The 25,320-nt window shown below is 39.9% G+C and overlaps 1 protein-coding gene across 25 annotated transcripts in view; it reads left to right on the forward strand.

The window, feature by feature from the left end:
• The window catches only part of kif1aa (kinesin family member 1Aa), an 89,297-nt gene that overhangs the window by 52,880 nt on the left and 11,097 nt on the right, over nt 1-25,320 (forward strand). For 6 of the 25 annotated variants that reach the window (XM_065273666.2, XM_065273669.2, XM_065273672.2 and 3 more), the window contains 13 exons: nt 1,000-1,118; nt 2,468-2,574; nt 3,077-3,212; nt 3,358-3,520; nt 3,693-3,783; nt 4,082-4,200; nt 4,303-4,358; nt 4,614-4,832; nt 6,184-6,292; nt 14,238-14,304; nt 14,659-14,743; nt 14,825-14,930; nt 21,990-22,016. In XM_065273666.2, the coding sequence (XP_065129738.2) occupies nt 1,000-1,118; nt 2,468-2,574; nt 3,077-3,212; nt 3,358-3,520; nt 3,693-3,783; nt 4,082-4,200; nt 4,303-4,358; nt 4,614-4,832; nt 6,184-6,292; nt 14,238-14,304; nt 14,659-14,743; nt 14,825-14,930; nt 21,990-22,016 (1,404 nt within the window). Of the gene's footprint in view, nt 1-999; nt 1,119-2,467; nt 2,575-3,076; nt 3,213-3,357; nt 3,521-3,692; nt 3,784-4,081; nt 4,201-4,302; nt 4,359-4,613; nt 4,833-6,183; nt 6,293-14,237; nt 14,305-14,658; nt 14,744-14,824; nt 14,931-21,989; nt 22,017-24,574; nt 24,599-25,320 lie in introns of all 25 variants that reach the window. The other 19 variants (XM_065273676.2, XM_065273683.2, XM_065273686.2 and 16 more) reach the window with 9 other exon arrangements.

Here is a 25,320-nt window from a genome sequence, read left to right on the forward strand (position 1 = left end):
AGGAAACAGAGTTAGGGTTGAGTTTTAAACTTTTTGTATTATGAACATTAATTTTATCATATTTTTAATAATATGTTGAACAACATAAAAGTTTAAACCCATAGCGATACAATACAATATAGTTATTCCATATATAGGTATATAGCTTACTGTATGCAACTGCATGTTAATTGAAACACAAACCATGTTATATTTATGTTACCACCATAAATAATAAAAACCGTTATTAAATAAATATATATAAACCGTGTTTTTATTATTTATTATTACACCGTTTTTCAATATTTTACGATGTTCTTACCTTAGAGGAGTGATGTTACTGCGCCAGAAGTCGAGGTGCGCCAGAAGTCGAAGTGCAAACTAAGTGCTATTCCGCCATACAATATAGTTCTCATTTTTTATCCACTTAAAAAATCGCCACATTTAATTTGGGCCACCATACTTACTCATGTAACTGCTCATGTAACAGTCTTTAAATAGGGAAAAATGGAAGTGTTTGGTTGCTTCTAAATTCATCCCTGTTTGGAGCCATAGGAATGAATGGGCTAGACTAAATGCTAACACATTTTACAACGCGCTGTACAAAGATGAAGTGAACGCATTGAAAAAAGACAGGTATGTATTATTTCGTTTAAGTTAAGGTAAGAACATAGTAAAATATTGAAAACGGTTTAGTTTTCCTTAAATCTCACCACAAAATTCAATTTTCTTTCCCTGGTCAGACTAGCTAGCTAACTTTCAAAATGTATTGTTATTGTATATTGCCAGTGATAGGCTTACAAATGTTTGAAGTATTTACAGTTGAGGACTTTTCTCAGCATATGTCATTATACAGTATGCATTTACTTTGTTTAAATCAATTAAACATTTTTGAAAAACCTAATTAAAGTTCCTGCTTGTGTGTATTTGCTTTAAATTTGATCAATGTTGTGTTTGTTCCATAGGTTGTATTGTTAATAGATGTACTTTGAACATTATTTTCTTTCCTTTCTGTTTCAGGGCATTTGTGTATTTGAGTAATTTACTCTATCCTGTACCCCTGGTGCATCGAGTTGCCATCGTCAGTGAGAAGGGAGAGGTCAAAGGTTTCCTCAGAGTAGCCGTACAGGCGATATCAGGTAAGATTAGGACTGCAAATGTCCTCAAGAAGCAAAGAAATGTGATTTTGATTGTGGTGAGTAAGTATAGTGACACTTAGGGCCCTATTTTAACGATCTGAAACGCAAGTGCGAAGCGCAACGTGCAAGTGAGTTTGTGGGCGGATCTTGGGCGCTGTTGCTATTTTCCCGGCGTGAGAAATAACTCTTGCGCCGGGCGCAAATCAATAAGGGGTTAGTCTGAAGTAGGTTCATTATTCATAGGTGTGGTTTGGGCGTAACGTCAAATAAACCAATCAGAACGCTATCCAACATTCCCTTTAAACGCAAGGGCGCAAGTTCCGTGGCGGGTTGCTATTATTATGACGGATTTACCAGGCGCCCGCCAGGAGCGGTTCACAGCCGAGGAGACCGACGTCCTTGTACGGGGGAATCCCAAGCTTGCCAGCATAAATCGGGCACGCCGTGTAACGGGAGGTGGATCTGCCTCAGGACCTGACGCCAGCAGAGGACATCGCTGCGTCCACCCTCACCGCTGAAAGGGTTTGGGGGCTTTGAAATCGGACCCAAGAAACACAAGGTCCAACCCCAAAGTAGACTAACAAATCAAGTTCATATACTTTAAGGTTTCTTATGAAAACATTTAAATTATTATTTACATAAAATAAACGTAATACAGCCACACAACAAACGTATGAAAATATTTTAATCGTTATTTGCATGAGAATTTTTTAACGCAGCCACACAATAAATAAAAACTATCACCACAATGCTCACCACTACGATTCCCCTTATCTCGTGTATTAATATTTTTTAGTGTAACAATTTGATTTGCAAAAATAACTGTTGCATCTGTGTAGATTAGATAAGCAAAGTGTGTGCGCGTTGTGCAAGCTATACATTATGGTCAAGCATGCGCCCTTAAAATAGCATAATGAACAACGCGCAAAGCGCCACTGACTTTAAACTTTTTTTTTCTGGTCAGTGGCGCAATTGTTTTTTGAAACTGCAAAATAGCATCAGAGATGGTTTGCGCCGGAACACGCCTCTTTTTTTGCGCTGAACCGCCCAGGGAGCGCAAGTTCATTCCCTAGTTTGTCGACGTGCGTCTGTGGAGGGAAAACCCCGCTGTACGCCGTTGCAAAATACGAATGATACATGCGTCACTGACAAAGTCAATTGCGCTGGGTGCAAGATAGGGCCCTTAGTCATTTCCTGTTCATAAAGCTGTATCAGTTCTTTGGCTGGAATTAAAATAAGACTATGTTTTAAATGGTTAAAAGAAATACAGTAGAAATAGATTTGGGGTTATAGGGGTTGTTTATCTGAAGGGCAAGCTGTGTGTGACTTCTTGAAGAAATGATGTGAAGGTTCTCTGGTTTTTCCTCCAGCCGATGAGGAGGCACCAGACTATGGCTCTGGTGTCAGACAGTCAGGAACTGCCAAGATTTCTTTTGAGGACCATCAGTTTGAGAAGGTATTGACAGGTTTTGAAGGTATTGAGGGTTAAACATTGTAATGGAATGATTTTACTTCTACTTCTACTGAAGCTGAACAAACCGCTAAGACCAGCAAACCATCTTAGGCTTTGAGATGTATTTTTCAGCAGGTATGCTAGCTTGTCTCTCAGCCTGCCCAAGTTGGCTTTCAGTTGCTATTCAGCTTATCCAAGCATTACCACCTGACAACTGATCAGAACTAATCAGATTTAAAATCAGATTGGCCAGGCTGGGAGACCACCATATGGTTTAAAATGTTTTAAGGGCAGGGAGGACCACCTTACACAGCATGGATTTCCATGGTAATATCTGCTGGTTAGTACTGTTATGGCTAGTTTGCCAGTATGGTTTGTTTGCAAAAGTCAGGTTGATCTAGATGGCCAGTTGGTGGTTCAGCCCACTAGAACCAGCACCCAAAACATATATGCTAAACACATATGTTATATGCTAAAGTTTCATTTGAAGTTTTCTGTTGAGCAGTTCCAGACAGAGTCTTGCCCTACTGGTCTTTCCCATGCTGGGGTCTCTCAGGAAGAGCTGCGAATAGTGGAAGGGGAGGGTCAGAATGCAGAAATGGGTCTATCAGCAGACGAGGTCAACAATAACACCTGTGCAGGTAATAAACGCTTGTGTTCTTGTTGGAACATCTGTACATCTTAAATGAAATACTGTATTTTTTTTTGTGAGTATGTTTCTAAATATAGTGTTAATGATGTCTCATTTTGTTTCTTTTCCATGACTTTTACTCATGTTTTACTTAGCTAATCCGGAGGATCTGGACAGCCCTGTCAAAACAGGTCTTGATGGCATTCTGGATGGAGCTCTTGATCATTTAAAAATTGGAGATGTCTTCACATTCAGAGTTACTGTGCTGCAAGCATCAAGCATATCTGCAGAGTATGCAGACATATTCTGCCAGTTCAAGTGAGTGACTCTATTCTTTTGTGAAGAATAATTTTGTTTCCTAAAAAATTTAAAACCATGTGTTAATGTGCCTAAACATTTGTCAATATATTGTTTAAGTCAGTGTCATTTTTGGTATCTCTAATATGTATTCTGTATCTGATTTCCTTGATTAAATGTCCCTTTCTTGCAGTTTTATTCACAGGCACGATGAAGCATTTTCCACAGAGCCATTGAAGAACACTGGACGTGGTCCTCCCCTTGGCTTCTATCATGTGCAGAATGTAAGTCACACAATAAGAATGTTTACATCCACATTAAAAGTTTGGTATAAAACAGTAATTTTATCTTTAAAATTGTCAATGTAATGTGAGTCCATTTGAAGTATTTGCTTATTCTGTGCTGAAGCTCAATTATAACCTTATCCTTTTAACACTTATGCGTTAGGTGAGGCAAGATGTGTTGATATTAGTTTACCCACTGTGTACATTTGGACATAGATATTAAGCTTGTAGATCTGCTTATCAACACCTATTGTAGCTTTAAAACTAAGTGTAAATGGATATGTTTTTGATTTTCCAGATTGCTGTGGAGGTGACAAAGTCCTTTATAGAGTACATAAAGACTCAGCCAATTGTATTTGAAGTGTTTGGGCACTACCAGAAGCAGCCTTTCCCTCCACTCTGCAAGGATCTCATTAGGTAGACTCTAGAAATAATTTATTGTTTCACAACTCACATTGGAAAGCATGTCTTGATTCATTCATCACAGCTCTTTTGAAATAACAAAGTGTATTTTTTTAGCCCCTTGCGTCCATGCAGAAGACCATTCCCGAGAGTCATGCCTCTTTCTAAGCCAGGTGAGAGAAACAAGCATTTTCATGACCACTTAATTGATCTCCATAGAAGCCATCCCTTCTCACTCCATAGGTCACTGCATGTTCTGTATAGTTTTGCAGAAAAGTAAAGCATTTACGATTTGTATTTTATGTTTTCTGCCAAGTCTCAAGCTTTTCAGCACATAGTCTTGGCTTCGTCTTTGTTGCTTTATTATGTTGCTCTTAGGGGTCCGTGTGCCCATGTTACAGTCTTTATGTTGTTGGTGGTGGGTGTAGCCGCAGATAACGACACCTCTTCTGATCGGGAGAAGAACCTGGAGCTGATTCGCTACCTGTTGCCAGAGATCTTCAACGGGGCTCTGGCGGACTCACTGTCAAGCCACGCCCTCAGTGCAGCAGGCGTGGCTGTTTCCTACCTCCTTGAAGGGGAGGAGCAAGCCAGATTGCCGGCCCCACCCTTGTCTATCTGTTCAGTTATTAAAGCACAGATGCCGGGTCTGTAATGATTATGAATGCCTAAGGCCAGTGTCCCTGAACCTAAACCTCTAGTCTATGTAATGCAGACAAAGGCTGATTCCAGTGTTAGATCAAATTGTATTTCAAAATAATTTTTGTAGTTCCTTGTTAATTCTCAAAGGGGTCATATCATAATAGATCTCACAGTACCCGGTACCTTTAAAGTAACACTGATGTTCAATATGGGCCTTCTCAAAGAAGAGGATATATTTTATTATCTAGAAGAAATGTGATCCACCAAACATTGGTGCATTTCATTCAGCTCCTGTTAGTAGTCAGGGGACTGTCCTAGGGGTTGGACATGTGCAGTGCTGTCCCAATTTCCTAATGATTCCAGTGTATTTTGCTGCTCGCTGCGCAGAGGACTATTGGTAAAAATTATGATATGACCCCTACATGTAAATGACCTTTTGTAATGGTTAGAGAAAGTGCCAACTCATCTTCCTAATTCTTTATGGAGTCACACAAACCCTCTTTGCATTGACTGACTAAGGGACGTTTTGTTCCAGGGACTGTTTAGGCCTGATATAAAGCTGCGTGTGGGTGAATGTCTTTTTCTCCCTCAGTCTTCCCATTCCTCATCAAGCAGATGGACAACTTATCTTTGACATCATTTACCAGAAAAAAAATGATGAATAGTACTGCATGAGTAAAACTGGTTGTTCTGTCAACTGAAACTGAGCTTGATGGTGCAGTAGTCCCTAAACCTCTGCAGGATTTTAGTTTTAGGAAATTGTTGATAGGTTCTTTAGATTCTTTCCCCTAATAATACATTCATTTTTTTTTTCAAAAGGTCAAATAATACTTATACTGTAAGAAGTTGAATTGGCTAAAGAGTCAATTACAGTAATATCAAAATGTAAGTTTTAATTAAATCAAGCATTTAACGTATCTTTGAGGGCATTTACAGTAAATTATAAGTTACTCTCAAGTTAACAAAACAAAATTAATAAACAGCTATACACTTAACAAAATTGCAGTGCCCATTGATCTGCCCATATACAATATCCTCATCCAATATTCTGCTCATTAAGCAATTCTCTGGCTCCTTGAGTTTAACATTCATCTTGACATTTGCAGTGTTTAGGGATCACTGTGCTTTACAGTATATGTCTTTATTCATTTTAACAGCAATGGCCCCTGACCTTTCAGTCCTTCTCCTGTCTAACTATTATCTGTTCTACTTATACTGTGATTTATATCTTCTTCTCTCCTTTGGTACTCTTTATTATCCCTATCATCTGCAATTGAGTATTGATTTTATCCAGATCAATATTGCTCAATATTGATTTGATTCTCCTCGTTCTGTTTCTTTCCGTTTTCTACATAGTACCTGCCACAAAACTGACAGCTCTCACACGACCCACATCAGGACCATGTCACTGTAAATATGATCTGATGGTTTTCTTTGAAATCTGTGAGCTAGAGGCGAATGGAGAGTAAGTGTCCAGTCTGACCTCTGATCTTTTTACTTTGACTTTTATTCTCACTCTAACATTCAATCTGAGCCAACATTTTTGTATAAATTGTAACAAGTCAGTTTAAATCAATCATTTAACCTCTACAATAAATCTGAGCCAACATTTTTGTATAAATTGTAACAAGTCAGTTTAAATAAATCATTTAACCTCTTACAATAAAGTTCAGAAACTCAAATACTGTGTGTTACTAAATAGGAAATATCTGGTTAGGATGATAAAAATAGACACAGCTGAAGTAAACACCACAAGATTAAATTCATATGCATATATTACAATAGAAAATACAAATACAAAATTTTCATCACTTAGCCCACTGTCTTTTGTTAGTCCTTAGTTAGGTACTCGCTCTGTCCTTATAGAAACGTGAAAAATCCTGAAAAATAGATAAATCCCAAGATTGTCCGTAAAAATGTTGAAGGAAAAACCCCAAAAAATCCAATTGTCTCTTGAAATTCAGCAGCAATTAAATCCACACTTATTTCAACAAGGAGACACAAATATTCTAGAAAAGGGATTTCAAAAACTCTGGAAATCCTCCAGAATCACATTGTAGGTTTGAACAGCATGCCCCCTCTCTAACCATTTCCTACTTTATTTTAGGCCTTCCTTCCTCCCAGGTGTAATCCTTTAAAATAAAAGTCTCTTTCCCTATAATAGGGTTTCAACCTAAAAGTCCTCAAAATTAACCACATAAAGGATGTTTTATATAAGGCAAACAAACTCAAACACCACCAGCTTAAACAAACAGTGAACTTAAATTAAGACCTGAAATACAAATAAAATCATATATATGCATTAACAAAATTATGCTTTAACATCAGAAAAGCAAAAGTATATGCATCATATTTTTTGTGGGCCTTAATAATGTAGCAAGGCTACAGAGTCCCCCCCTGCCAGCGGCTACTTAGGGAGAGTTCCCCAGAAGGGTTTTAAATTGACAACATTCACTGTATCTTCCTTATCATCTGGATGAATCCATCTGATTCTGTAATTCACTGGCCCAAGCTTCATCTTCACCCTGGCTGGCCCTGACCACCGTGGGGCTAGTTTAGAGGAGAAATAATCAGAAGCCTTGGAAAGAGGATGAGCCCTTACCCAGACCAGATCTACCACTTGAAAGTGTACATCTCTCCTGTGGGTATTGTAATACCTGGCTTGTCGAAGTTGAGCTTTCCTCACAGATCTTTTAACCTCTTCAGCAAGTAGTTGTTGCCTTTCCATTATAGAATAAGAAAATTGAGAGGGGTTTGGAAAAAAAATTATGAGTCTCTCCAATGGACCCTGCAGGGGTCTTCCTAAAGTGAGTTCTGCAGGTGTCTTGTTGGTAGTTTCATGTTTGGCATTATTCAGTGCAAATCTGAACTTAGATAGCCACTTGTCCCACTCTCTGTGATTTTCGCCCACATAAGAAGCCATCATGGTTTTCAGAGTTTTGTTAACTCGCTCTGTGAGGTTTGTCTGTGGGTGATAACTTTTAGTTAGTTTCTGAGTAACACCCCAGTTTTTGCACAGATCAACCAAGAGCTGACTAAGAAACTGTGGGCCTCTATCAGAAAGGATGTACTTTGGTACGCCCCATCGATTAAAGATTTCATCCTTCAAAATCCTACAAATGCGTAGAGTCTTACTATCTCTCAAAGGGAATAGCTCCACCCACTTTGTGAAATAGTCAACCACCACAAGGAGATAAATGTTGCCCTTCTTACTTTTTGGAAATGGCCCCATGAGATCAATGCCAAGCATGTGACCAGGTTCTTTCACTTCAGTTGATTGAAGAAACCCCAGGGGTTTGGTGTTCGAAGGTTTGTACTGTTGACACACAACACATTCTTTCACATGTTGCCACACATCCTTTCGGAGATCTGGCCACCAGGCCACCTCCAAGATTTTAAGAAGAGTTTTCATTTTCCCTAGATGAGCTCCCAAGGGGTAAGAGATTTTGGGACTACCAGCCAGAGGTGGGTAGAGTACCCAAAATCTGTACTCAAGTAAAAGTACAAGTACTTTTACAAAAATGTACTCAAGTAAAAGTAAAAGTATCAATCCAATTATTTACTTGAGTAAGAGTAAAAAAGTATTAGATGAAAAAACTACTCAAGTAGTTAGTTACTCGTTACTTCCGATCTGATAGAGAAGGAGCGCAGAAGCACTGAATTTCAGACTACTTGGAGGGTTTTTACAAACCTCTCCTTAAAAGTCTCATTGTTCTGCTTATATACAAGTAAAGCAGCCTATCTCAGTCCTGCAATGGGTACATTATCACATAACGTGTCATTTGAGAAAAAATCTCAAACACACACACACACAGATGTTTTTCTGACGGTTAACTATGTATTTATTTTCATGTTCACAACACAAACTTGTCAGCATCTGCCTTTAAACATGCAAACAGTAAACAAAAAAGAATGTGTGTGTCTGTTTGTTATCATGTTTTTATATGAATAGGTTATTTTCATTGCCATTAAAGTGCAATTACTGAACATAAACAGGGCCTTAATAAAAATGATCATTTTAGAATTTCATATGGAACTTATCTGTTTGTGCAAATTAACTCTACATTTAGTATAATATATAATACATGTTTCTTTAAAATCAAACTTTATTCATTTATTTTTATTCATTCATTCTTTAAGAAGGATTTAAATAAAATACAATCCCGTTTTTATTTGAATGTATTTTCTACACATTAGTGAGGTGTCCGGATTTGTGTATAAATGCAAGACGTCCTCACATTTTGCTGTTCAGTTTGTTTAGTTGTGGGGAAATTATACGGAAATGTGCAGATGAACGTGCTGTTTGTATGGTTTAACTTACACTAGGTTTTGTCATCGCTTCCACAAGAGTGCATATGGCAAAAAAACTCGGACAGTGTGTGAAATGACCATTAATAGTGTTCAAATAGACAATACTGTGACACTTACTTCAGGTTGGATCTTGAATTCCTGTAAGCTGAGATGTCAGCTCGTTTATTGAACAAAGCATGCATCGCATCATGAAACTATTCCTTTTGACCTCATGGAGTGAAAACATAGACCGAACTTGAAGCCGCCATGCATGATCTGCCTCCGATATCTCGCACAATGCACACGCGCTCTCATCTGCTTCTCCTATCATCTACGCGCGGTCGCGCGCGCGCTAAAGGGTGACCGCGCGGTCGCGCGCGCTAAAGGGTGACGCAGCCTGTCTCGCAAAACTTTCGAACACGCGCTATAAACTTTTTTAAAAATATATATTCATTAATTATTACCATTTGAAAGTAGCGCAGTAACGCCGCCGAATGTAGCGAAGTAAAAGTACAGTTTTTTCACTAGAAATGTACTTGAGTAAGAGTAAAAGTACCTGTCCTTAAATTTACTCTAAAAGTACTAGTTACACAAAAAATTTACTCAAGTACATGTAACGAAGTAAATGTAATTCGTTACTACCCACCTCTGCTACCAGCTGGTACTCAACACCATCAGCGTTTGGGATAATTCGGTAGAGGTCACCCTGTTGGATTTCCCATCTTATTCTGTCACTTTTCTGATCCTTTCCATTCACTTTTTCCAGTAATTCCTTCATTTGCTCATCTTGTTCTTGGGCGACTTGTATCTCAGCCAGCGAACTTGGTAAGTTAAAGTTCCACGATGAGGTCTTCACCACATATGCAGCCAAAACAGCATGATCTTCAACAGATCTAGATAGGGCATCTGGTACCACATTCATTCTGCCCTTTCTATATTGAACTTGGAACTGAAACCGTTGTAGCCTCAAAGTCCACATAGTGAGTCAAGAAGTGGTCTTTGGAGAATTAAAGGCCCACGTTAGTGCTGCATGGTCAGTGTATACCACAAAAGGTACACCCTCCAAATAATGGTGCCACTTTTCAACTGCCCACACAACAGCCAGACATTCCTTCTCTGAGGTGGAGTAATTCAATTCTGCTCCCCTCAGACTCCTTGAGGCATATAGAATCACATGCTCCTCATTATCAATATTTTGTGAAAGTACAGCTCCAAGTCCTGTAGAACTGGCGTCAGTTTGTACTTGAAAAGGATGGCTCAGATCTTGTTGGGCCAGCACAGGGGCTTTCTGTAGGGCTACCTTCAGCCTCTCAATACTTTGCTGACATTTTTCCGTCCATTCCCATGTGACACCTTTTCGCTGTAACTGATACAAAGGGGCAGCAAGCTCTGCAAAATGTGGGATAAATTTGTGGTACTAGCCTATCATGCCTACAAACCTCTTTAATGAATGAATGTCATGAGGAACAGGGTAGTTGGTGATAGCGCTTGTCTTTTCTGGGTCTGCTTCCACTCCTTTTCCCGAAACAACATGGCCCAGGAACCTCAATTCATTCTTAAGGAAATGGCATTTCTTCAAATTGAGGGTCAAGTTGGCTTGGTGGAGTCTGGAAAAAACAGCTTCCAGATCTTGAAGGTGCTTCTGTTGGGAAGGTGAGTATACAATAATATCATCAATATACACAAAGCAGATTGTCCCCCTTAACTCACCAAGGACTCTTTCCATAAGACGTTGAAATGTAGCCCCTGCATTTTTTAGACCAAATGGCATGGTCAAAAAATTATATATGCCAAACTGAGTAATGAAAGCAGTCTTCTCACGACTATCCTGGTCCATTTGTACCTGCCAGTACCCAGATTTTAAATCCAGTGTGCTAAAATATTTTGCCCCGTGCATAGATTCCAAAATATCATGAATAATGGGCATAGGGTAAGCATCCTGGGGTGTTTTTGCATTTAACTTTCTATAGTCAACACAGAAACGTAGGCTTTGATCAGGTTTTGGCACAAGGACCACTGGGAAGGCCCAAGAAGACTGTGAGGGCTCAATTATGCCTTCCTGAAGCATCCTGTGAACCTCCTCCCTAATAACATCCGGTTACACTTTATTTTGATAGTCCACTTTAGACATTCTACTAACTATAAACAACTTTGCAACTACATGTCAACTTACTTTCAATAATTTGCAACTATACGTCAACTAACTGTCACTAGAGTATTAGTAGACTCTAATGGTTGGGGTTAGGAAAGAGGTTTGGGTTAGTGGAATAAGTTGACATGCACCTGCAAAGATACTTATAGTCAGTTGAAAGTCTGTTGAGATATCAGCACAATAAAGTGTTAGTAGATATTAAGCAGACAATCTACTAATTCCCTAAAGATTGGTAGTTGATAAGTAGTTGCAAAGTTACTTATAATTAGTAAATTGTCTATAGTGGACTATCGAAATAAAGTGTTACCTAACATCCTTCTTTAGAGGTGAGACTCGATAGGCTTTGCACCTTATCGGTATATCATCGGTTGTCATGATCTTGTGGGTGGTCAGGTTTGTCTTCCCCAGCTTGTCTGAACAAACAGAAGGCCAAGCATACAGAAGTTGTTGTACCTCAGGGGGATACCTTAGTATCAGATCATCAATTAAAGTTGGAACTGTGGTAATCAATTGCTCAGGCACTTCAGAGTCCAGGGGTAAAGCCATGTACAAGATGACTACATGTTCCTCTTTCTGGCTCCATAACTGTTTTCCTAGAGGCTGGCTGAGAAAAGGAAATACTCTAGCTCTTCCATTAATGCATAGTTCATAGTTATATTTGGCCACATGTAATCATACACCAGTTTGACTAAGAAAATCCAGGCCTAAAATAAGTGGAAAAGCAAGCTGTTTATCTGCCATCACATTGGCATCAACAGTCCACACTAGTCCATGCCACTCATAGGTAATCTACCTTCTGATTTTTGTGCCTTTCCATCAGCTAGCATAAATGTTCTGTTGGAGTGTTTTTGCATTTGTTCACCTGGTTTAGCCAGTGTTTCCCACAACTTCCTCTGCATTAAATTGAAAGTGGAACCAGTATCTAATATAGCTTCAACTTGTCACCCTTGGATACTAACAGCAACTCGAAGCAATGGAGGGGTTGTAGAGTGGACTAAAGCAAGATGTTGAGATTGCCCAGTAGTGGGTTTAGGAACATTAACATGTCGTACTGTTGGATTCTTCTTTCCTTTTTCACTGGCCTTAATTTAATTTACTTTGGCCCAATAATCTCTCTTAGAATTAAGGTCCCTTTCTACCATTGAGCCCACTTTAACTAACTGTTCTACGGTATGCACAGCACCACGTAGGCTTCCAGCCAAAGAAAGGTTGCAGTTATTTAGAATCCTTCTTACCATTTCCTCCTCAGGAAGATCATTTTTCCACTTCAGACACAATGCCCTATAATCATAGGCAAAGTCTCTAATACATTGATTGGGTTCCTGGATCATAGCTTTGAGTTGTTCTTCTACTTCTGTAAGATAGTCAGTGGGTAAGAATGCTCCCAAAAATGCAATTATTAAAATCCATCCAGCTGTGGATCTTATTTCTTTCGGCAAGCCACCAGCTCCGGGCTGGACCAGAAAGAACAGCATTCAATGTAGCTACAAGTTCAATGTCTGACATATGTCTGAGTGTTAAAAAATTCTCACAACGCTCCACAAACTCTACCACATCACTGGTTTCTCTGGCTTCACCAAAGTGTGGAAACTCAAGATCAATTGGAGGTTTGGGATAGGAAGTAGGTGGGTGTGCTGACTGCCCAGTGTCTGAAGCAGAAGCTCCAAAGGAAAGACGTGCCACAGGGGTGCTAGTTTTTCTTATCTGGGCAACTTCCTTCTTCCATTGTTCATCTCTTCTCTGAAGACACTCTACAACAGCATGTTCTAGCTTATTCAGAGACCTTTGCATTAATTCTTCAATATCTTCAAACCGCTGATCCAAAGTTTCTCTGAAGGCAGTTTCTATATTAAGTGCACTTTGATTGAAAGTTCGAAAATCATCTTTTAATGTGGAAATTTCCATATGCAATTCTTGAACAGATTGGTGGAGGGTGGTTATTTCAGAATCCATTCTCTCAACATTTCCTATAGGATTCAAATGTGGTTGGCCTTCCTCATCACTCTCTTCAGCCTGACTGTTTATGTACAGCTCACTTAATAGAGAACTGATTTCAACAACATCCCTGTAGGTATCTCCAGGTGAAACAGGCCGGAAAGGAAGAGACTCTGCAGCCCCCACATTATCTACATGAATAGACTCTGTCTCTGGGTTTAAATTAACAATCTCCATTGTAAGAACAAAAATGGTTAACACACAAAATATAACTCAATCACAATCTACTCAGTAACCAGTAACACAGTTCACAAAACACATGAGTTCCCCGTACCGGCCACCATCTGTAACAAGTCAGTTTAAATCAATCATTTAACCTCTTAGTTACAATAAAGTTCAGAAACTCAAATACTGTGTGTTACTAAATAGGAAATATCTGGTTAGGATGATAAAAAGAGACACAGCTGAAGTACACACCACAAGATTAAATTCATATGCATATATTAGAATAGAAAATACAAATACAAAATTTTCATCACTTAGCTCACTGTCTTTTGTTAGTCCTTAGTTAGGTCCTCGCTCAGTCCTTATAGAAACTTGAAAAATCCAGAAAAATAGATAAATCCCAAGATTGTCCATAAAAATGTTGAAGGAAAATCCCCAAAAAATCCAATTGTCTCTTGAAATTCAGCAGCAATTAAATAAATTGAAAAAGAACAGTTGATTGCAAAGACAATGACTTTAGAGCTTTCCGTATAAACACTATTAGATTTGATTTGATGATTTGATTTAGATTATCATTCAAGTGACATAAAATCTAATACTCTAAGAAAATCATACAGTTCTCATTGTTAAATTATAGTCAGTTTGTGTGATATAATAAATTGACCTAGCTGAGTGTCTTATATAAGCTATAATGTCTGAAAAAGATAAATTATTTTTAGCACACTTTAAAAACTTGAAGCATTAGCATGATGGTCTGTTGGTTTCCAGAAGATATCAGTAAGCTTGACAATGCTTTTGTTTCTTGCAGTTATATTCCAGCCGTGGTGGACCACAAAGTAGGCATGCCATGCCATGGTACATTTATGTTACATCAGGTACTGGCATCTGTTTTTATGGGTTTTATATGTTTTCTATGAGAGCTTTCCCCTCCTTTTGAATTATATTTTGATTTTATTTTCTGTAATATTATAACCATCAGATGTCAACAATAAATATTTTTCTGATAACTTGGTTGAACGAGTTTGGTCAGTTTTTACTTGCCATGCCAACATGTTCACTTAGCATTTTTCTAACAAAAAATATATATTTTAATTAAATGTTATGTTTATTACTTTATTACAATTTTTATGTATGATAATAGGTGGTCATAAATTAAACAGGTAAAGTGCTTCAGTAAACTCCTGTATTCTATAATGTTACAACATAACAGCATAATATTTACATATCAGGGCATCCAAAGGAGAGTTACAGTCACCATAGTACATGAGACAGGGAGGGATATTGAGTGGAAGGAAGTGCGAGAGCTGGTTGTAGGTGAGTTTTAAGTCTAAATCAGAATAATATTATAATGCAATATTGGGATGCAAGTTAGTAATGCATGTTTGCATTTGACAGGGCGCATCCGGAACACCCCAGAAGCAGATGAAGCAATTATTGACCCCAACATTCTCTCTCTCAACATACTGTCGGCAGGATACATCCGGCCCGCACAGGATGACAGGTACCACTTTTCCCTGACAGGGATTCCCTGGCTCTGGTGAAGGCCTATCTATGTTTGATGGTAAAAAATGAGATCAAACCAGCAGTATTTGGTGTTATGGAACTATTCCTTTTTTTTATTCATATTTAGTGTATTTTGTGTTGTTATTGTTTTGGCACGAGGTAAAAGTTAATAAAACGCTTAGGTTACTCACGTAACCCCGGTTCCCTGAAATAACGGGAACGAAGCATTGCATCAGTTAGCTGACGCTATGGGGGGAAACTCCTGTTTACTCCGTGACTGAAGCCTATTGGTTAACGTCTGTACAAAGTATAGACCAATGACGTTTGAACCCGCGCGCGGGATGCACACGTCCTTATATAAGCGCGGTTCAATCGTCAGGAGCTCATTATTATTCGACTGAAGCGCGCAGCCAAATAACACTCGCTGCGTAGACGTTTGTAGCACGGCAAGAGACGCAATGCTTCGTTCCCGTTATTTCAGGGAACCGGGGTTACGTGAGTAACCTAAGCGTTCCCTTTCAATACGGTTCACTTTGCATTGCGTCAGTTAGCTGACGCTATGGGGGAACGTAATCCAATCACGCCGTGCATACACAACGTACTGAAGTGCCTTACCGGAGAGACACTGCGTGTGGCCCTATACCCGGCATATTCACAGCTTTAAAGCAAATGTGTAAGCACCATATAAATTGTTGACGCGCACACGGTGGGGTTTTAAACGCACCGGGGGCACATAACATAGCACAAGACGGCGAGGTACCGAGCGTGCCGCGGCTGTGCGAGATAATTAAATTCAAAGTCACGTTGGTGAGCTCGCTGAGCGCACCGTGGTGTACATATAAAACGCATGAGCGTGCATGATTGAGCCGAGAGAACCTGCGCTCGTAGGGCAGGGACGTCTAAGCTGTACAATCTGACAACGTAGACGGCGAAGACCAGCCGGCCGCATGCAGATATCAAATATAGATACCCCTGTAGACCAAGTCCATGAAGAAGCCAAACTCGCACAGAGTGGGCTCTATATAGGACATAGCTCATAGAGGGGCGTGAGTCAGTGCAATGGTTTCAACGATCCATCTAAATAACCACTGTTAGCAACAGACATACGTAGTGAGTGATCTGCGAAGCTCAGGAACGGCCGATCTGACTATAATATGCGGCAGAACGGTTCGTAGCGTGGGATTATACAGATACCACAATAGTGTGAACCCAGGTGCGCCCTCGAGCGCATCGGTATGCATATAGGTAGTATTATAGTGCACAGATCGGTGAGCTTTCCAAGCGCGCCGTAAATGTGTATTGACTATAAATTGCACGGGCACAGGTGAACACTTGAATACATCGTGAATGCATATAGATGAATCAGAGTGTTATAATGCACAGGCCGGCAAGATTCTCGAGCGCGCCGTCATGTGTTCTGATAATAAATTGTGCGCAAACGGGTGAACCCTTCAGTGCACCGTGAATGCATATAGATAAATCAGTGCACAGAACGCGCCGTGAATGTGTACAGATATGATTGATGAACGTAACGGTGGGCACCCAACGCACCGTGAACGTACACAGATGAACAACAATGTATGTGTCACAAAGCATAACACAGCTGTGTATACAGGTGAGCTTCCCCAAGCGCATCTTATTGTATACCAAAATGTTATAGCGTGCACATGTGAGCTTCTCTAAGTGCACGGTGGACGCATATAATTAAAAACCATATCGTGCATACAGGTGAGCTAATGGGCGCACCTTTAATGCAACAAACTTCAGTAGTGCGTGAAGCAGGGATGTCGAAGGTGTAAACTGACAACGTGGACGGCGGGGACCAGCCGGCCGTGTCACAATTGTCAAATGAGAAACCTCTAAGACCATGCCCATGCTCTAAGACAAGTGAGCATAATTGTCACGGGAGGTGATAACGTCAACGATCCATAAATAACCTGTATTGACAGGTGCTCTACTGAGGGATCTGTGACGCAGATGAACAGCTGATCGTCTGATGTACGTCAGACGTATCTGTCATACAGGACCTTGGACAGTTCCAGAGCGCTGTGCCTCGGGTACCGTCCGCATCTGAGAAATGACAGGCTTATGAATAAAGTGAATGGCCAGCCGTAAAAGCATGGTTCGCTGTTACTGCCGCCGTCCGCATCTGAGAGATGACAGGCTTGTGAATTAAATGAATGGTCGGTCGTAAAAGCGTGGTTCGCTGTTATCACGGCCACATAGATATAGGTAGGGGAGAGAGCCGCCGTGCACGAGCCTCTGTAGTGAGGAGAAAAGTGTTCCACCCACGATTCGCGGGGGGTTTAGACTTTCAATGTCACTAGACAGAATGGATTAGACTTTGCATAAGGACGCCTCGCGAAAGGGGTCCTAGCAGCTTGTGTCAATGTGTCATAAGGCAATGTAGGTCGTGTCCCACGGATGCCATCTCCGCACGCCCATCGTAGTGGGTTAATATTTTGCATCTTGGTAGTTTAAGCATGAGATGTGTATCACTCTGATTGAACATAGCTTATAAAGCGATGCAATGAGTTTATAAAGGAGATGACTCGTCAGCTTGTACAGGGGGCGAGATCTCAGTCTGGTTCGGTAAATAATTAAACCACCGTAGTTTCCCCGACCGCATTATCACAATAACACGGTCGAGAGTGCTGCAGTGCTAAATCATCCCTTACACTGACTGTGCGCGCGCTTTGAGCTTTGAAACTTATTGTGGCGGGTAGCAAGCTCACTTGAGGTTGATATTACCCTTAATATCTCAGAGTATTGGAGCGGAGGTGTGAGCGTCTTCGGATCCGCTAATATAAATCAGCTATATGGCCAAAAAACGTCATAAACCGCTTGGCTGTAAGCCTTTGAGTGGCCGTCCGGAGAGGGCGCGATTCAAACGTTTGGAGCCATGCAAAAGTCTGAGGCTGTCGTCTCTCTAGGAAGAGAGAATAACAGCCGTAAGACCGTGCTCGTTTGCGCCATCAGCATCGTAGCGGAGAAACTGAGGTGGGCTGCGAGCGAATTTGGCAGAAAGGTGTTAGAGACACCGTACAGTCGTGGGGTGTCAATACACAGTATATGGCCAAACCGGAAATTACTCTTTTTTGAGGAGTTAAATACCGTTCGCCACTATAGTGAGGTTGCATAACCGACAGTATTACACAGTATGTTTGGATAAACAGCACACAGAAAACATTTCAGGGCAGTCCAGCCTAGGCGCGACTTAACCCCTTTTCTCCCAGACAGTTTCGTTCTCTGTTGAAGCAGCTGTGCTGCGGAGACCAGAGCTCAGCCGTTCAGGTGCACAAGCCTCAGTAGTGACGGTGACCGAACGGCTCACAGGGCAGAGCAGTATGTCTAGGTGGTTTAATGTCAGACTGAACCCATCGCAGAGAGGAAGTCTGCCGTGAGGCCGCGGTTTTGCAATTTATTAAAAGGGCAGAAAAAACGGGTATATAAGAATGTACCAATATTCAGCGCACTGATATAGGACGGTACTGAATAAAGGGAGGTATTCGGGCCTCAGTATATTATAAACAAATTCGTTCTGCCTCTGATTCCGTCTAAACCAGAGAGAAATGACCGGGCAGACGAATAGTGAGCTCTCCGAAGTGAGACAGGCTCAGGCCAGTAAAGCTCTATAATAAGTGTTTTAGCGCTCCAATAGAGGCGTGTCCGCCTTATCGAGCAGACGAATGAGATCGTGCCACTCCAGGAGGGGAGGGGCATGAAGCTCTCTTATAATGAGTGTTCTTGGTGATCCAATAGCGGCGAATCCGCCCTATCGAGCAGACGAATGAGATCGCGCCGCTCCAGGAGGGGAGGGGCATGAAGCTCTGTAATCGTTGAACACTAAACAGCTGCATTTAGAGGCAGCGAGCCGTAATACCGTGTGCTAACTAAGCCGTTAAGAGACCTCACCACTGTGGGGAAAGGAGCGAGGGACTCCGTGAGCGTGGAGCACGAGTGACTGTGCTATGACAGAGAACAGGGACAGACGCCCGTGTTTGCTTGTCGTATGCATCTATCCAGTTCTACGGTTCCCCGCTTGTACATCTCAACAAGAGAGGAACGGCAGAGGGGAGCAGCAACACAGACAGAACAGCCATGCGTCGTATGAACGGTATCACCCGATGCACTCGGGGGATTAATATATGTGCCAGAAATCTCGCCACTGAATGTGAGAGGAGCGAAGGGACTCTGTAAGCATGAACGGTTGCGGTGTGACAGAACACAGGGGGGGTTAGTCCGTGTGTGCTTGTCTATGCATCCATCTAGTCTCATGGCTCGCCGTGTGTTCATCCCGGCGAGAGAGGAACAGCAGGGGGAGCACGAAACATGGATAAGACAACCGAAGCATATAAGCGCGGTCCCGGCGTGGGAGGTGCCAGACCGGTAACGCGCTCGGAGGAAATTCATAGCAGAGAGGCTCACCGAGCCGCTGTGCTGGACGCTATTACAACAGCGCCTGCTCTTTTAGCTTATAGCTTTATATAAAAAATATTGATCTTACCGGGCGGCCGCAGGGGAGACCTCGTCAGGCATGTGTCGCTGCACAGGGCTCGTACCACGGCAAGCGAAGGCTATCTTAGGTTCTCGGCCGGAAAGCGGCAGGGGAAGACGCTAGACCTGGACTCTGCTATCTTCGGTTCTCAGCCGCAAAACGTCAGGGGAAGACGCTAGGCCTGGACTCCGCTGCAGGGCTTTTGTCGACGGCGAGGTAAGGCTTCTTCTTTTTCTTCGGAGCAGCGAGAGGTTCGCGCTGAAGGAGAAAATAATGAGCTCCTGACGATTGAACCCCGCTTATATAAGGACGTGTGCATCCCGCGCGCGGGTTCAAACGTCATTGGTATGTACTTTGTACAGACGTTAACCAATAGGCTTCAGTCACGGAGTAAACAGGAGTTTCCCCCCATAGCGTCAGCTAACTGACGCAATGCGAAGTGAACCGTATTGAAAGGGAACTATAGATTTCTATTTCATCTTAAAAATGACATCATTGAACGAATGACACTTAATGACATTTGCCATAAACGTGCATAAAATCTCCTTTATGTTCATTGTACATGTCATGATAATGAAGATGTCATGTCAGCCTTATTAACATCCCTTCAAGTGAAGTGTTACCGAAACATTTTACCTCATTGACCAAATTGTGTCAATATTTGCTTAAACTATGACTATCTTCCTTGAAACTATGAACAATATCCTTGCCCCCTTTTTACATATAATAAAATAAAATGCAGGCTGAGGCTATAAAATAACACAAAACATACTTCGGCCACAGTGGTTAACAGACTTTCTTTGAATATGACTAAAACTTTGTTCTGTTCTTCACACAAACCTATTATGTGACTTCAGACGAGTTTGAATGTAATGCACATAGTTACCACTTTATGATACTTTTATTGTGTTTTTGTCATTTTGGTGCACGAGAGTCCCAGATTTCATTTACTTTCATTATATAAAAAAGTGTGGCCAGGAATTTTTTTTTAACTGTGGGTGTGCAAATGATGACAGAATTCTTATTTTTAGGTGTTCTGTTCCTTAAATATGACTCTCTCCCCCGGTTTGGCATATGATCTGGGAGCTGGAGCCAACCCTCTGACAAGCTGCATGTGCTCTGTACAACTTTAAAGTGATTAGATTTTGCCAAAAAGAGAAATAAGGCCTTGAACCAAACCTTCCAAACGTTGTCACAAGGGAGTGCTAAAGAATCAAACAGCACAGCAACAGTGCCAACCTTAGATAAAGAAAGAAGCATATTCAAACTTACGTATGAACTTGAGTTATAAACTCTTCAGACAACGTTTTCTCTTTATCGACGAGATGACTCAACAATATTTATTGACATTTATCTGGATATCGCCATTAATTGTGCAATTGTAGACAAATTAAAAATATGATTAAAGACACTGTTGTTTATTTTCATAAATCAGTACGCAGCAACAGTGGCGCAGTGATACTTATGTAATGTGGTCTGAACCGTGAGGTTACCAGTGTATTTTATCACGGCTTAGAACGCGTTTCAACCAATCAGAATGAAGAACCAGAACTGCCCGTTTTATAAAAATGATTTTATCAGCCTCAATGATAAAGGTCACAAGGTAAATTGAAGAATGACATTAAATAAGTGAACCAACTAAACCATCTTAATATATTAATATTATATTATATATTATCTGTATCATATATATTTAAAGATGGTTCTCTAGTTCACCTCCTAGCTGGCTGTGCAAGTCTGTCCATCTGATGCTGGTCTGCATCTGTGTCTATTCCTCATCTATTCATTCCATCCTCTCTGTCTAAGCTCCATTGACTCATGTGAATGCTCACTGAATCACACAGTGGATCTACTGCATGCAAACCTTTAATCCAATTTATTTGGTGTTATTAAAAAAGTATTTTTATTTTAAGCAATGTGAACAGACTAAAATCACGAAGACATAGCTTACTCTTTGTCTAACACCTTACCAGTTAAATTCATCATTAACATACCTTCATCATAACAGTAATTAAAAGACAATGTTTTGCATGTCATGTAATGCAAGCAATCAAAAGAGCATTTTGTCACAACATACTGTGTAATGCATTACTATGACATCACTTGAGGTGGACATCATTTAAATTGACATGCTTTACATTTAATTTTAAGGCCAACAGCTTGCAACAACTTATGCAAAAGCATTACTAAATGGAGATATTTATGATTTTAAGCAGTCTTGACCTCTCTCATGTAATTTAACCAGAAGGTCTCATTATATAATCCACACCGCCCAAAAAAACATGAATCAGAGCTGGATTTACGCACCAGTGCAAAGGAACAAGGAAACCGATGTGAGTTGTGCAAAAGCCTCAAGAGCTGTGTGTACCACATTTTATACATACAAAAAAGCAAAATGCTGCCTCTTTAGAAGCAGTGGTGTGATTTAAACAGTCCCTGCAGTACAGTTACAGTTATCTGGTTCTCAATACAACCTTTTCTTCACAACCTTCTTTTTAAAGATACTGATTCTGCCATTTTTCCAGTCTACTAACAGAATGTTGTTTTGTGTTTTTCCAGACAGTTTCTTGATTCGGACATGCCTAGGTATTTTATGATCAAATCCAGATTGTATATCTTTTTCTATGCCCATCTGTCCAATCATCTTCCATCATTCTTTGCATAATTGTTTTCCTTTATATTCCACATCTTTTTATAGTTTTTTATTTTCTACTATTTCTGAAAATTCTTTGAAATATTTGAGAATTTTGGTCTGTCTCCCATGGAAATGCTTTAGTGTGAAGCCTCTGTTATGTATGTTTTTTGATATTATGTGGCACCTCTATGTAACTGTAATTGCATGGCTTGGCTTTGAATGGTCTGAATCGTTTACAGGAGGTGTTGTAGAGATATCTAAGTCACCTTAGGAAAATACACTGTAAAAAGTAAAAGTTGGATCTACTTAAAAAATAATATACATTAATTGATAACACTTAAAAATTAAGTTATTTCAACATTTTTCACTTAAAGTTAAAAAATATTTTAAAAGTTAACATTTTTGTGTTACCAATTGATGTAATTTTTAAAGTTAATATAACTTTCCTTTTTTTACAATGTTTAACAAAAGCATAGTTCATTTACTCAATAAATGTAATTTCCATCAACAACTTCAGGCACTATGTACTGTAGACTGCAGTAAACCCCCCACACATGCTACATCGATGCCACATCAATTTAAAGCTCTTGCTCAACAAATTATGACAAAGATGACATCTCCTAATAAAATGTATGGTTTCTTTAAAATAGTTTGACAACCGGATTAACTTGTCAAAGCAACACCGTAAAACACAGCTTGGCCTGTGAGAGGTGATAACTGTGGGCTAGACCACACACCATGAGATCTGTGTTGTTTATTGATGGAGGGCTTGCTCTATTAACCTCAGTATTAACCATGCATCAACTCTGAAAATGTTGTGTTATCTCAGTAGATTTAGTACAATTTGTGTTATTGTCTGTGTAAACAAGATCTTATATAAAAAGCTCTGCCTCAGCTGACATTCTCTGCCAAAGGTGTGCAAGATTTTTTTCCACTAGGGGGCAGTGTTGATCAATGTTTTTAATGGTTTCACACATGTTAATGTTGTTTTGTATAATGACTATGCAAACTTTTCCAAGGGTTGCTTGTCTTGCAAACTGTAATTACCAAATAAGGACAACTGTAATCTCAGAAATTAACTGGGTGTTTGTAAACATAAGGGCTGTGTCGGGAAACGAGCTATGAGAGCATTATTGTCCAAATTTGTTTCTCTTGTTGTACTGCCAAGCCTGTTCTGTAGGCGGGAGCAATCACAGATGATTTTATTTCTCAGAGGCATAATTCAACACTGCAGGACCTACAGTGTTTTTGATGTATGTTTGATCTATAAATGCTCCGTCAAGCTTTCAATTCATTGTTCAAAAAACAGTGAATAAAATGAATTACACATTTTGGCAAAAAACCCTGTAAAATCAAAAACACTCATGCAAATAATGATGAAGGGCAAGCCTTTGCAATAAGCAGGTTTTCATTGGGGGCTTAAAAGCATTTCTTTTGTTTTTAAGTACACGTGTCGCCTTGGCAACTGCACTATAAACAATGTCCGCACCCCAACACCTTGTAATGTAGCCCCTACTGATCTTAGACCTGCAGATTGTGGAATAAGGTGTTTTTCGCATCCATTTTGTTACAGGAACAGAAGTTTATCCAGCAGACTGCATGATAAAAGAGCTCACCAATGGATAACAAATAGTTAACAAGTATACCACTGTATCTCACACATCTCCCATGAACATTCATACAGTCTAATTAGACCGTGAATAGAAACAGAGGGGCTCAGATGCAAAAGCCTCTAAACGTCACCTCCTTCAAAAGATAATGGTAATTAAATGCTCTCAGCACGAATTATAAGTTCATTACATACTTTATCTTAAAACCCTCTCAATCCTGGCATTAGTTCATTCAGAAATACCGGTTTGTTGGCAGAATTCATTAAGAGTCTGATAAAAAATGCTCATTCAAGAAAACATGTCAGTCGCACTAAGAAGGTTTTGCATCTGAGCTTTTCAAACGTATTCCCTTGAGTATTTGCCCAGTGCATAACTTATTAAGAAAATGAAGAGAATTAAATATTAATAGGGAAGATATGGGAAATAAATCTCTTTTACTGTGTGTAAATGGGATGTAGAGGTTCTCAATCCCTAGCTATGTATTCTGATCTTGATATATGTCACTGTTTACATATAGTGAACAGTTGTGTCAGGAATGGTACGATTGGTTGACCCAAAGGGGAGTGTCTGAACTTTGTCAGCGAGTGTCCGTTTGCGTACTATTTACGATTTCAACGGTGTGACTATAATGTATATGCAATAAGCAGGCAAGTGGCCCATACTAGTTTCATGTATGTCAAGTGGATGCAATATTAGTATTGTTGTGCTGCTTGTACTTTCATTGATCAGTATAGAACTGATTATCATAACAGAGAAGAGAGCTTATAAAATATACATAGTATCTTGTGTGATTGATGTAGTTGCTTAAATGATACGTAGAGACCACAGGTTATATTTCTTTACTCTCTTACTTACTTTACCAATAAATATATTATTGATTCTTTCCTTTCCACATAAAGCATTTCCTTGGGGATTGATCCTAGGTATAAGTGTCCTTATACCTGCCTAATGGTCTCATAATGTTCATGGTCATGTTTGTCATCGTTCACCTCATTTTATTAATTTTTGTCTGTTTTTGTTATATCGTTTTACACATTATGGTGGTGGTGTGTATACAGTATTATTTGCTAACGCTAAAATGTTTTGTTGCATGAATTTATATTGTATTCTGTAAAAGTGTTTTTAAATTGGCACCCTAATTCTTCTGTTGACATTATGTATCTACTGCAGGGATGGGCAACTTTGAAAATGACAAGGGCCTACATTTTTCTATTTTATACCAAGGGGGCCAGACCAGATTGCTGATCACATGCACACATTTTACATCATTCTTAATTTCCTTTATTAAGAAGCCACAATGTAAAATTAATTATGTCTTTGAAGATTTTAACTATAAAACTCAGCAATTATTTTTATCAAGCAAGGCCCTTTTAAATTACTAGTATAAGTAGTATACACTTTAAAAATTTCTGGGTTATTTTTGACCCATAATGGGTAAATTTTGGACAGAACATTACCCCGGCGTGCTGGGTTAAAAATGACCCAATGTTGATTTGTTGTTATGCAACCATGGGGTATAATAACCCAGCAGTTGGGTTAAAATAACCCAGCATTGGATACATTTTTAACCCAGCACGTGTTCTGTCCAATATTTACCCATTATGGGTCAAAAATAACCCAGCCATTTTTAGAGTGTAGAGAACTT

This window comes from Paramisgurnus dabryanus, chromosome 7 (genome assembly GCF_030506205.2).
Source record: "Paramisgurnus dabryanus chromosome 7, PD_genome_1.1, whole genome shotgun sequence".
Classification (NCBI taxonomy): domain Eukaryota; kingdom Metazoa; phylum Chordata; class Actinopteri; order Cypriniformes; family Cobitidae; genus Paramisgurnus; species Paramisgurnus dabryanus.